We start from the raw sequence: 13,734 nt of genomic DNA, 5'->3' as shown, positions 1-13,734 counted from the left end.
GGGATAGAAGCTGTTCTTGAGCACAGGTGTGGAGGAGGAAGCAGAAGGCTCATCAGAAGTGGGAGAAGAATTGTGGGCCCCAGGCCAACACAATGTCCTGAGGGAAACAGTGAAGACAAACTACACGTTGGAGTACCAGGCCTGCCATCTCAGTGGCTGAGAGAAGTTTATGGAGGGCAATGAAGTGGGCTACCTTTGAGAGCTGGTCCACCACTGTGATGATCAGCATGGCCCTGTGAGAAGGTGGAAAATCCATGACGATGAGGGACCAATAGGGGCTGCAGGACCCCAAAGGGCTGTTGGTTGGAGGAATTGAACTGGGCACATTAAGGGCTGGCGGCGACTAACTGACATACATCTGTGATCATGGTGGGCCATGCAGAACTGGAATCGCAGAAAATCCAGTGCTTGGATAGCTGTAAGGGAATCCTGACATGGATTGAGCTGGCGGGACTGTTGTATGGATATGAGGTTCTGTTGGTCAATCCAGATCAGGAAGGGCTCATTTTTACCATTAACCAATGTCTCCATTCCTCCAAGGCCCATTTAATGGTCAGTAGCTCCCTGTCTCCTACTCCATAACAGCGCTGTGTAGAGTTGTACCTATGAAAGAAGAAGGCACAAGAGTGTGTCTTCCCCGTCCGATCCTTGCTGGATGGCCCCAGTACTCACATCAGATGTGTGCACCTTGAAATGTCTGGAGGGGTTCAGATGGTGGAGAACGGGAGCAGTGGTGAAGCATCTCTTGAGCTGTTGGGGCTATTCAACGATGGTTTGCACTTCCTCTAGGTCCATGGTTATGCCTTTGGGTAAAAGGATATAATTTAGCAAGGAAATAATTGGGGTGGGGAGCTGACATTTTTCTAACTTTTGAGGAGACGCTGATGGACTGAATGGACGTGACAGACTTGGTCTTGTAGGCCTTTAGAGAAGGTGAGGATGTTGTCGAGGTAGATGAGCACATACCTATGTAATGTGTCTTGGAGGATTTCATTGATGAAGGCTTGGAAAACAATTGGACTGTTGGAAAGTCTGAAAAACTTCAAGTATTTGTAGTAGCCTGTGGGTGATCTGAACACCATATTCCACTCACCTCCCTGGCACATGTGTGCACTCCGTAGATCCAGTTTGGTGAATATCTGGGTCCTGTGGAGTGTTTCAAATGCATTATCCTTCAAGGGGAGGGAGTAGCAGTTCTTAACAGTAATTTTTTTGAGTCCACAGTAGTTGATGCAGGATCAGAGACCCCCATCTTTCTTTATCACAAAGAAGAATTGTGTAATCTTCGGAGATTGGGATAGTTGAATGAAGCCATGCTGTAGTGCTTCAGCTTGGGTCTCAGGAGGGGAGAGGGAGAACAGACTACCCTGGGCAGTGGTGGTGCCCGGGAGGAGGTTAATCGAGCGGTTGTATGGTCTATAAGGTGGCAGGGTGCTGCCTTCCCTTTAACTGAAGACGATGGTTAAGTCATGGTATTTCTGTAGGAGTTTGGTGAGGTCAACTGTTTCCTCTGCCTCCATGGATTTATGGGGTGAAGTCAACTAAGATTGCAGGCAGGTGGGTCCCCATTTCGGTAGCAAAATGGATGACCAGATAAAGTGACGGTCATGGAGAGCCAGGGGTTACCTAAGACGAGAGGAGTGTTGGGGTGAGTCAATAAGGAGGAATTGAATGGTGCTCTCCGATGCTCATATGCACAGGCTATGTGTGCAATCAGACCATCCCAGACACCAAGGGACATCAGTCAATGGTTGTGATGCAAAAGGGGTGAGAGATGGGCTCAGTAGGGAGTCCAAGCTGCGCACAGTCCGATCCAGAAAGTTGCCTGCTGCACTGGAATCCACCAGAGCCGTCAGGGTGTGGAGGAGGACTGAGAGAGTGGGTCTGGCTATCGCACGGAAAAGCGGCCAGGGGAGCTGACCAGATGGAAGGCTCATCTCCACCTGGTGGTGCTGTTTCCCTTGATGCACTGGCCATTTGATGCATGGGTGTTCAGCTGTTCTGCAACATGATTTATTTCTCCACCGATGCTCATGCTCTTGGGGTGGGGCTTAGGGGAGCATAGGTTCTGGAAGCATTTCAGATGAGGGTTCTGCAGTCTGAAATGGTTCTTGGAATGGAACTGTGGTTCAGGCTGATGAGGGTCGTTCCATAAGACACTTGTCAATTCAGAGGCCCAGAGCGACAAGGCTTTTAAGGTTGGTGAGAGGCCGTAATAGTAATGGGCCAGCAGTGCTTCCACATTCCCACTGCACTCTGCCGCAAGGATCCTGAATTCCATATAGTGTAACTCAGCACCAAGCATGAGCCTTGATGCAGGCAAAGTATCCGATCTGCTGACCCCATCCACTTCCCAGATGGTCGAAAACCCAGCGCATCTCAGCAGTGAATTCCTCATATTTATCGCAAGTGGTTGTTTTATTGTCTCAGTCAGTGGCGGCCCAGGCCAGAGCTTGTGTAGTGAAGAGAGAGATGACGAGGGGAATTTAGGCTCAGTCTGTAGAGTACAGAGACAGCTGGAGCTCAGATTGTAAGACACACTGGAAAAGGAGGTTGCAGTATCGGGTTGGGGATTTGTCAAAACAAACGTTCAGGTACCAGAACCTGGGACTCCAAGGGAGGTAATTGATAGGCACGGTGTTGTTGTATCAAGACAGAGAGTTGGTTCAGAGAGGAGAACAGATTGTCAATGTCTTCCTGCTGCTTCTGGATCATGGGCTCATGTCGATGGATGACTTCCTTTAGGTGGGCAAACTCTGCTGGGTCAATCTATGGTTCACTCATCCAGTCAGGAAATGTAGAAGAGGCTTGACCCAAAAGCAGAGCAATGCAGATGATTCAGCAATAACTTTAATAAACTGCAAAATAAATAGCCATGAGGGGGCTACATACCACTAGAGTACAGTTACTTAGAATAAGGCAACAATGTAACTGAAGGCTAGGGGCAACATACAAGATGCTGGCAGAACCCAGCAGACTAGGCAGCATCTATGGAAAAGAGTACAGTCGATGTTTCGTGCCGAGACCCTTCATCCTGCCCAAGGGTCTCAGCCCGAAACGTTGACAATCTGTTAATTTCTCTAGATGCTGCCTGGCCTACTGAGTTCCTCCAGCATTTTGTGTGTGTGTTGCTTGGATTTCCAGCATCTGCAGATTTCAGAATCGGGAATCAGAAACAGGTTGATTATTACCAGCATGTGTCATGAAGTTTGTTAACTTAGCAGTAGCAGTTCAATGCAAGACATAGTATAGAAGAAAACTAAATAAATTACAGTATACGTATATTGAGTAGTTTAAAAAAAATCGTGCAGAAACAGAAATAATATACATTTAAAAAGTGAGATAGTGTTCATGGGTTCAATGTCCATTTAGGAATTGGATGGCAGAGGGGAAGAAGCTGTTCCTGAATCGCTGAGTGTGTGCCTTCAGGCTTCTGTACCTCCTACCTGATGGTAGCAGTGAGAAAAGGGCATGCCCTGGGTGCTGAAGGTCCTTAATAATGGACGCTGCCTTTCTGAGACACCGCTCCTTAAAGATGACCTGAGTACTTTGTAGGTTGGTATCCAAAACGGAACCCACTAGATTTACAACCCTCTGCAGTTTCTTTCGGTACTATGCAGTAGCACCCCACCCCCCCACCCGTACCAGACAATGATGCAGCCTGTCAGAACGCTCTTCACGGTACATCTATAGAAGTTTGTGAGTGTATTTGTTGACCTACCAAATCTCTTCAAACTCCTAATAAAGTATAGTCGCTGTCTTGCCTACTTTATAGTTGCATCGATATGTTAGGATAAGGTTAGATCCTCAGTGATCTTGACACCCATGAACTTGAAACTGCTCACTCTCTCCACTTCTGATCCCCCTATGAGTATTGGTATATGTTCCTTCGTCTTACCCTTCCTGAAGTCCACAATCAGCCCTTTCGTCTTACTGATGTTGGGTGCCAGGTTGTTGCTGTGGCACCACTCCACTAGTTGGCATATCTCGCTCCTGTACGCCCTCTCGTCACCACCTGAGATTCTACCAACAGTGGTTGTATCATCAGCAAATTTATAGATGGTATTTGAGCTATGTTTACCCATACAGTCATGGGTATATAGAGAGTAGAGCAGTGGGCTAAGCACACACCCCTGAGGTGCACCAGTGTTGAATGTCAGCAAAGAGGATATGTTATCACCAATATGTACAGATTGTAGTCTTCCGGTTAGGAAGTCGAGGTTCCAGTTACAGAGGCCCAGGTTTTGCAACTTCTCAGTCAGGATTGTGGGAATGATGGTGTTAAATGCTGAGCTATAGTCGATGAACAGCATCCTGACGTAGGTGTTTGTGTTGTCCAGGTGGTCTAAAGCCATGTGAAGAGCCATTGAGATTGCGTCTGCTATTGACCTATTGTGGTGATAGGCAAATTGCAATGGGTCCAGGTCCTTGCTGAGGCAGGAGTTCAGTCTAGTCATGACCAACCTCTCAAAGCATTTCATCACTGTTGATGTGAGTGCTACCCAGCGATAGTTATTAAGGCAACCCACAGTATTCTTCTTAGGCACTGGTATAATTTCTCTTGTTTGTGAAGGCTTGGGGCAACTGGTTCAGGCTGGCTGGTTCAATTGGTGAACAAGGGCTGTTGTTCTTCATCTTGTAAAGTTTAATAGTGGTTGTCAGACCAGCACAAGGTGCATTACTACCACCTGCGGAGTTGGAGTGTGGAGCAAAGAGACAGAAAGTACACCCACTAAATTCCATTCCCCCCCAAATATAAACTCAAATCATATCAAAAAGCCTAATGCTTTTCAGAAAGTCATTTACACACTTACAGTTATATGCATTAACGTGGCAGTGATACTCTAACAAACTTCCCATGTTAAACTGTCTGTCCCAAAGATCTCAATTTAGCAATTAGATGTTTCTTTGCACTTCAGAGGAACTTCATTCATATAATACATGCTGCACCATTTCTTGACAAGTAAACTCCTTACAAATGCCCATATCATGAATATTAATTCTGAACAGGGAATTATTCAATGTAGTATATCCAATACATAAATGTGAGTATAACTTCTTCCCTCCTTCTATACCCATCTCCCAGAAGAGTTTCCACCTTCCTCTGGATTTTGTATAAATGCCGTCCTTTCCTTATCCCAAATTTGTTTCTACAGTGATTGAATAGACCTTTTTAATTATGGCTTTCATCTCCCCTTTATGCAAAGACACCACTAAATTCATGTCCTTAATTTTAAGTGATTGCTTGGCTAGAATGTCTACCACCTTGTTTCCTTCAACTCCAACATGGGCAGGGACCCAAATGAAATGTATACACAGGCCTAGACCCTGCAGCCTCAGCAGAGGTTGTCCAAGTTCAAGAACAATGTTTGGCCTACAATTTGAAATACCTGCTTAATAGATATCAAGACAGAGAACAAATCAGAGCACAGAAGTACATAATCAGGGTGTACTTCTTTGACCTATTCCAAAGCTAAAATGATCATGACTATCTCAAATGTGAATACCAATGCTTTGTTTGATAATCTTTTCTTAATAGTCACCTGAAACTTTGGAATATAGACAGAAACACCTGAATGACTTGTTACTGGATCTTTTGAACCATTTGTATAGATATGTAAAATGCCAAGATATCTGCCTTGCATATATTGCTGAACTTCCTGTGTCACTGTAAAACAATCATTCTTCATCTTAATATTTTCCTGAAGGCCCAAAGGAAAAAAAAAACAATGGAGGAGAGTCAGAAAGGGGTACACTGGGACCAAAATCCACAGTAGACAGCCCAAGATTTTGTGCCCATTCATATCCCATCCACCCAAAATTGAAGACCTTACAAATAGAATATTCCCAACACTCTACTAATGTTGGCAATATTGATGACTAATTTTATGTCCTCTTGCGTTAATCCAATAAACAATTGCTAACTGTACCCTGCATAGATGTAAAGGTACTTCACCCATTTCTACCAGTGATGCTGAAATTGGGGATGATTTAATAGCATCACAACATAATCTTAGTGTTTGAGCTTGAAATTTATCTCGGGGCTCTAAGACTGCTGGTGAAGCTGACCCATAAGCAAAACATCCATAATCAAAGACAGATCTGATTAAAGCAATATTCATTTGTTTAAGTAACCTCTTACTCACACCCCCCCCCCCAATCACGCTCAGCTAAGCACCTGAGCACATTAAGGACTTTTTTTTACATTTCTCTAGAATTTTATTCACGTGCACTTTCCATGTTAGCCTTGTATCTATCCACGTACTTAGAAATTCTACTACTGACTCTTGTTTAAGAGATTTACCATATAACTTGAGATCAATTGTGGGTGTAATGTTCCTTTTAGGAACAAACAGATAACTTGAGTCTTTGCAACAGAAAATTTAAACCCTACTGATGTCTCCATTCCTCTAATTCATTAATAGCTGCCTGCATTTTCCTAACTATATAATTGATGTTCCTGCTTCTCTTCCACTTGGACCATCATCAGAATATCGTGATTTGGAAATGTCTGAGTCAATATTTAAGAAAATATCATTAATAATAATATTAAAAACAAATGGATTTCCCTGAGGAGTCCCATTCTCTTTCTCGTGCTCCTTAAAAAGTGTTGTTCCTAACTTTCATCTTTCTGTCACATGAAAAATCTTGAATCCATTTGAATATCTACCATCTATAGAAGGGGGTAGAAGGGTGGGTTGGTGTGGGTGGGTTGCAGATGACACTAAGGTTGGTGGTGTTGTAGATAGTGTAGAGGATTGTCAGAGATTGCAGAGAGACATTGATAGGATGCAGAAGTGGGCTGAGAAGTGGCAGATGGAGTTCAACCCGGAGAAGTGTGAGATGGTACACTTTGGAAGGCTAAACTCCAAGGCAGAGTACAAAGTAAATGGCAGGATACTTGGTAGTGTGAAGGAGCAGAGGGATCTGGAGGTACATGTCCCTAGATCCCTAAAAGTTGCCTCATAGGTAGATAGGGTAGTTAAGAAAGCTTATGAAAGCTAACACCCCATAAGTCGAGGGATAGAGTTTAAGAGTTGCGAGGTAATGATGCAGCTCTATAAAACTCTGGTTAGGCCACACTTGGAGTGATGTGTCCAGTTCTGGTCACCTCACTATAGGAAGGATGTGGAAGCATTGGAAAGGGTACAGAGGAGATTTACCAGGATGCTGCCTGGTTTAGAGAGTATGGATTATGATCAGAGATTAAGGGAGTTAGGGCTTTACTCTTTGGAGGGAAGGAGGATGAGAGGAGACATGATAGAGGTATACAAGATATTAAGAGGAATAGATAGAGTGGACAGCTAGCGCCTCTTCCCCAGGGCACCACTGCTCAGTACAAGAGGACATGGCTTTAAGGTAAGGGGAGGGAAGTTCAAGGGGGATATTAGAGGAAGGTTTTCACTCAGAGAGTGGTTGGTGCTTGGAATGCACTGCCTGAGTCAGTGGTGGAGGCAGATACACTAGTGAAGTTTAAGCGACTACTAGACAGGTATATGGAGGAATTTAAGGTAGGGGGTTATATGGGTTGCAGGGTTTGAGGGTCGGCACAACATTGTGGGCCGAAGGGCCTGTAATGTGCTGTACTATTCTATGTTCTATCTCCATGACTTTTCCAATTTAAGCAGCAGCCCTTGTGTCCATTACATATCAGAAGCTTTCTCTGCATCAAAGAAAACTGCCACCACTGATTCTTTATTAACTTGGGCTTTATGAATATCAGGTTCCAAATTTAACGCAGAGCCCATGGTCATTTTCCCTTTATGAAATCCAGATTGGTATGCAGCTAATTTTCCACTGCTTTCCACAAAATAAAAGTTTTGCTATAAACCACTCATTCCATTATCTTGTATACATGTGAAGTTAGTGAAATGGGTCTATAACTGGAAGGATCTCATTGATCATTATGGGGTTTCAACACGGGGTTAACAACCACCTGTTTCCAGGAAGGGGGAAGTTGTCCTTCAACCACCGAATTTCAAAATATCAAATGATATGGTGAGAAGGCAGTTGTATGGAGGTGAGTGGGATCTGGGATCAGCCATGATGGAATGGTGGAGCAGACTCAATGGGCTGAATGGCCTAATTCTGCTCCTATGTCTTATGGTCTTAAAACCAACAAAGCTTTCAAATCTGCTAACTGTGTAAACAAATATCATCTTTCCCAGGCGATGTCTGACCAGCACTATTAATAGCCCTTTTATAAGTTCAGACAAAGTAAATTTTACATCCAAACAGGAACTGTTACATTTTTCTCAGAAATCTGAGGATTGCTTGCCAAAATATTCTCTATAAGACCTTAAATTGACCAGACTATGTACACTGACACATGGTTTTTGATAATAATTATGCTTTTTCAGAGTCAACCTTCTCCCTACCTTACGAAACCGGTAGTGCATCAAGTTTTCTAATTTCCCCCTTTTTTTATATTGTATCCTAACTTCCCCTACCTGGAACTCTTTCCCAATGCTATCACAGTGCATTCTCCAGTGCATTATCCAAGTGCATTCTCCTTGTCCTTTTCACTACTTTTCTAACTATAGCTTGAGCTTGTATGAAAGATGAACAGGAGTAACACTGCCCAGCTTTTCTAAAAACTTTATTCCCCTCCTTCACAGCTCATTTACATTCATCCATCCATCAGGGAATGGCTCCTCTTTTATCATCTCCCAACAATCTGGGAATTGACTCCTAAGCTATTCAGTTGTCACTGAGCTATTAAGGTATTATTACTCAACTCAATATCCTCCAAATGATCAGGAAATCTGCTTTCACATAAGTCATCAAATGCAGCCCAATTGGCCTTCTGGGGATATGAGAAACTTCCTTCTAATACACAGCTATTGCCATTGTACATTGTATGATTATTCCCCATTGTTGTATCACTATTCACTTCCCAGTTCCACACACTTGCTAGATCCTCAGATACCAGTGTGAGGTCTATAGCAGAAACAGTGTTGTTAACTAGATTTATCCTTGTACTCCTACCATTGTTTAAGCACAGCAAGCACTTTTCTTCCAGAAAGTCTTCCACTACCATCCCATCATATTTGTGTCATTACAATGCCACACAGTACTATGAGCATAAAATTGCCATACCACAAGACCATTTCAACCCATGCTTTCCAATATATCAGGTGTTGACCTTTCTCAAGGGTTATACAAAATTATTGTCTGTACTTAACTGTTCTTGACCCAAATTTTAACTACAATTGACTCATAAACAGCCCCAATCACCAAAACTCTATGTGCTACCCTATTTTGACAAAGGTAGTCACTCCTCCTCCATTGCCCATTTTCGGATTGTGTATTATATTAACATAACCTTGTATATTAAAATGCAGACAAGATTTCAACCAGGTTTCCTGTATACATATAACATCAGGTTTATTTAGTAAATCTTCAGTAAGTTTCTTAAACACTTGACCATTAGCTAATGTGCTTCTAGCATTCCATTGTAAAATTACAAAAAAAATTTACAACCCTCCTTTGAAGTCTGATCATTATTTACCCTTCGTTTCAAAGCATCATTAATAACTTCTAGAGTTAAGTCTTTTATCTCTAGAAGTTTTTCTGCAGCTTTTAATATAATTTTATTTTTTGCTACCCTACTTTTAGTTGGTGCTGTTCAAAGGTTTCAAAGGTACATTTAATGTCAGAGAAATGTATACAATATACATTCTGAAATGCTTTTTTTCACAACCATCCACGAAAAGAGGAGTACCCCCAAAGAATGAATGACAGTTAAAAGTTAGAACCCCAAAGCCCCCCCCACCCCCGGTTCCCCTCTCTCCCTCCCGTAAGCAGCAGCAAAGCAACAATCCCCCCCTCCCTGCTAGCAAAAAACAAGCATCAGCACCCATCACCGAGCACTCAAGTGTGTAGAAAAGCAACAACAAAGACACAGACTTAGTTATCCCAAAGACTACTCGTTCACCCGGTATTCGACATGCCACAAGCTCTCAGTCAGAGAACGAGGTGTCCCCGTTTCACAGCGAGAGGGGAGACATAACAAACAACTCGCTGGTTTATGATGTTAAAAGTCCGTTACGTTGCTTTTCTCGACCTCTATGCCCCAAAATCTCGGGTTTCTGGTCACACAGCTGTAGATATTCCGACTCCCCTGACGACACACAGGTCTCCTGTTGTGACACTGACCTTCGATCTGCCCGTCTCCAGAGCCCCGAGATCCTAGGCCTTCAAAGTCGAGCCGAACTCTTAGGCTGAGCCCTTGGCGTGCCAAACAATGGCCAGTTGTGAAAACCTGAGAACAGGTCCCATTCCCGCAAAGAACCGAAGTCAGCGTGTAACTGCAGGTCATGGTCTTCAAAAGAACCCTGAAAGGGGAAAATTAGGGATATTAAAGGTAGAACTAGAGCTGTTTCCGAAGATGCAAGCAAAGGAGTCGCCATTTAGCACCATCATCACTTTGCTTCGCCACTCTAGTAAACATCAACTAGAAGGCGGCCTGATACTAACAATGATATTGGCGTGTCCTGCCTGCTCTTGAAGCCAGCTCATCATTTTTCTCAAACATGCTCCTCTTAATGGAGCTTGGAGTAACTTCTAATATTTAGCCCAAAGCAAATTACTGCAGATGCTGGAAATCCACACACAAAAAAAAAGCAGGCCAGGCACCATCTATGAAAAGAGGAGAATTAACATTTTAGGTTGGTAACCTTTCATTAGAACCAGAAAATGTTAAGTTGCAAGAAAAGTTAAACGATGTAGAGGACAGGAGAGACTGAATGATATGGGGGGGGGGGGGGTTCACAGTGCAAGATAGGACAGTAAAGTAGAAAAATATAGAAACAATTGACTGGTCTGAAGGAGGTAGAAATGGGAGCTGAATAGTTGTCAAAAGGGAAATATTGTAGACACTGGGCAGTTCATTCTCTGACAACTCGTGCTTAGTCCAAAGGTGAGATGTTATTCCTTGAGCTTGCATTGATCTTCATTGGAACAGTGTATTTGGCCAGAAACAGAGAAGTCAGAGTAAGAGCCAGTTTTAGCATTTACTGTGTAACGTAGAGATCATGTAGACTACACCTCCCCTCCAATAATGAAAGCAACTTGCATAGAAATAATACCTTTAATATGTACAAAATGCTGTCTAGTATCCAAGGTGTAACCTGGCAAGTGAAAGGTGTTAGAAGCTATGGTTGAATGATCAGAGATGGATATTAAGCAAGTTACAACAGTGGTAAAGAGGAGTCTGTTCTGGGGAGGGAATTGGTATGGCTGTCCATGGTGTGGTTGGTATGTAGCTCTCACAATTTGCTTTAATGATCTTCCCAAAGCCAGTGTTATGCTTCATCTTTGAAAAGACTAGTTAGCAAACTGTCTTGATTTTGCCTTGGTCATTTAAATCAACACCATATTTTTATTATGTTAACATTATAGAAAGCATGGGGAAGTAGAGTCACTGGGGGAAAAAATCTAATGTTCTTACTCCCAGAATTGCCTTTGGCCATCAATTAATTGTTCCCAAGGTTTTTCCGCATTTCTTCAGTTGACTTCTGATCCTTTTCCTTTGATTATCTCTGTGTGCTTAGTCTGAGGTGAGCTACTAATCCCCAGCTCACACTGCCTGACCACAGAATAATGTCCTTTCCATTCCATCTCTCAACTTTGTTTTGATGGGAATCATTGGTGTTTGGAAATACTTATAAATTTCTCCCTTGCCCTCTTACCTCCTCTGTCTGTGCATCACCAGCCTTTGACTTGCCCCAGTCCTATATACAGTGAATGCTGTGGATCTGGGACTAATCACATAGAATATAGGTTTCTACCATAACTTACTACTTCCTGCAGGAGGCAATTCTGGGGCTCATCTGGCTGATGTGTTATATTTTTTTCTACTAAATCCTATTTGTCTTACCAAAACAACTCCTCATATTTAAAGCAACGCACAAATTGAAGGTTACCTCAATTTTTTTTTTAAAGTGGCTAAAATAGCATTGATTGGGGGTTCAAATTAAAAGTTTTATGACCATTAAAAGTTAACACATGATTCAAAAAGAGAATACTGGAAACACTTTGCAGGTCAGGCAGCATTGCATAGAAAGAAACAAGGTTAACTTTTCAGTCAGATTTAATTTATGCCAATCACCTATCTTTATTCAACATGGCTCTTGTACCCTTGGTAACAACACCAATCCTGATTCTTTCAAATCTATTGGCAGGATGGATGACCAATGTCAGCATCCTCCCCAGGATAACATCCCCAGCATTGAGGCTGATGTTCACGGTCAACAGTTCCAGTGGGTGGGCCACATGTTCCTTATCCTGTAACAAGCTCTGTCACAGAAGGAGCTATCAGGGAGGATAGAGGGGAAAAAAAATCAATTATCAGTTGATTTTCATCAATTATCTCAAAGTCTACACAAAAATTGTAATATCCTTCCTGGTTTTGAGAATCCCCTGATTGCTCAAAATGGACAAGGAGCCTCTAAGAAGGCACTGAGATTTTCAAGTCACTTCAAGAATCATAGAATTGAGAGATATGGGCCAGCCATCAACCATCTGTTTGGGATCAAAACAGGATTAATATTCTCCCAACCTTTCCATCAAATTGCCACAGATTCTACAATTCGTGTACACACCGGAACACTTTACATCAGCCTATTAACTTACCAACCTGCATGTAGTGAAGGAATCCCATTTAGTCACATAAAGAACATGCACACTCTATGCAGACAGGATCTGAGGTCAGGTTCTCTGTCACTGTGAGGCTGTGGCTCTTGTATTGCTGGTGTAAGAATCCTGACAGTTACCATGATGTGTGACACCTGTTGCAAACATTACACTTAGATTGAGACATGTACTAAATCAGCATCTCTCCCTTTCTCCTGCATGTGAAGAGACAATTTTTCCTGATTGCCTTTCAAGTGTGCTTGTGGTTGTCTTGCAGTTGCTTTGGGACAAAGGAAGGAGAGTCTTACAGAGCAGCGTGGCATCAATGGAATGGATAAGCTGTTCCAAAACCTCGGCAACTCAATGCTGTCAGAAGGGGACCTGATACTACAGGTAAATGAAGTTCCAGGGTATTTCTTCATTTCTTCATATGGCTTTTTTGCTTCAAGGGATGGGTAGATGGAGAGAAAGCAATCTCAGGTTTAATTTCTGCTTTACAAGCTGGTACACAGTATCTGGCATTCCAAAGCAGGGCTGGGGTGCTATTCTGTCAGAAGCACTGTCCTTCGGGCCATAAAATGTAGGAGCAATATTGGGCCATTTGGCCTATTGAGCCTGCACTGCCATTTCTTCATTCTTGATTTATTATCCCTCTCAAGTTTGTTCTGTTGCCTTCTCCCCATAACCTTTGACACATTGAATAATCAAGAATCTATCAACCTTTCCTTTAAATACACCCAATGATTTGGCCTCCACAGCTGTCTGTGGCAGTGAATTCTACAGATTCACCATCCTCCAGCTAAAGAAATTCCTCCTCAGTTAATGCAATAAAGCAAAACTCACTCAGTGAAAATCATGTAGCACACTTTTAAACAGGAATCACCATTGTAATGAAGGCTGTGGACCAAGTGTTGGTAAATGGGTTAATATAGAAGGGTACTTGATAGTCAGAATGGACATGGTGAGGAGGCAAAACAACTCTGTGCCTCTTTCTGTGTTATATGATTCCAAGAGTAGTGTTGATCTTCCAGATATTTTGGCCAATATTAATCCCAGCCTTACTAAATGGCATGCCTACCTTCATAGGCTGAGGCTGAG

At 42.7% G+C, this 13,734-nt stretch overlaps 1 protein-coding gene across 1 annotated transcript in view; it reads left to right on the top strand.

The window, feature by feature from the left end:
• Window positions 1-13,734, top strand: part of LOC140741178 (aryl hydrocarbon receptor-like) — a 133,260-nt gene that overhangs the window by 68,221 nt on the left and 51,305 nt on the right. Inside the window, exon 3 of the mRNA XM_073071048.1 lies at window positions 12,914-13,029. Within this exon, the coding sequence (XP_072927149.1) occupies window positions 12,914-13,029 (116 nt within the window). The remainder of the gene's footprint in view (window positions 1-12,913; window positions 13,030-13,734) is intronic.

This window comes from Hemitrygon akajei, chromosome 18 (genome assembly GCF_048418815.1).
Source record: "Hemitrygon akajei chromosome 18, sHemAka1.3, whole genome shotgun sequence".
Lineage (NCBI taxonomy): Eukaryota > Metazoa > Chordata > Chondrichthyes > Myliobatiformes > Dasyatidae > Hemitrygon > Hemitrygon akajei.
This window is presented reverse-complemented; position numbering and strand designations above follow the sequence as displayed.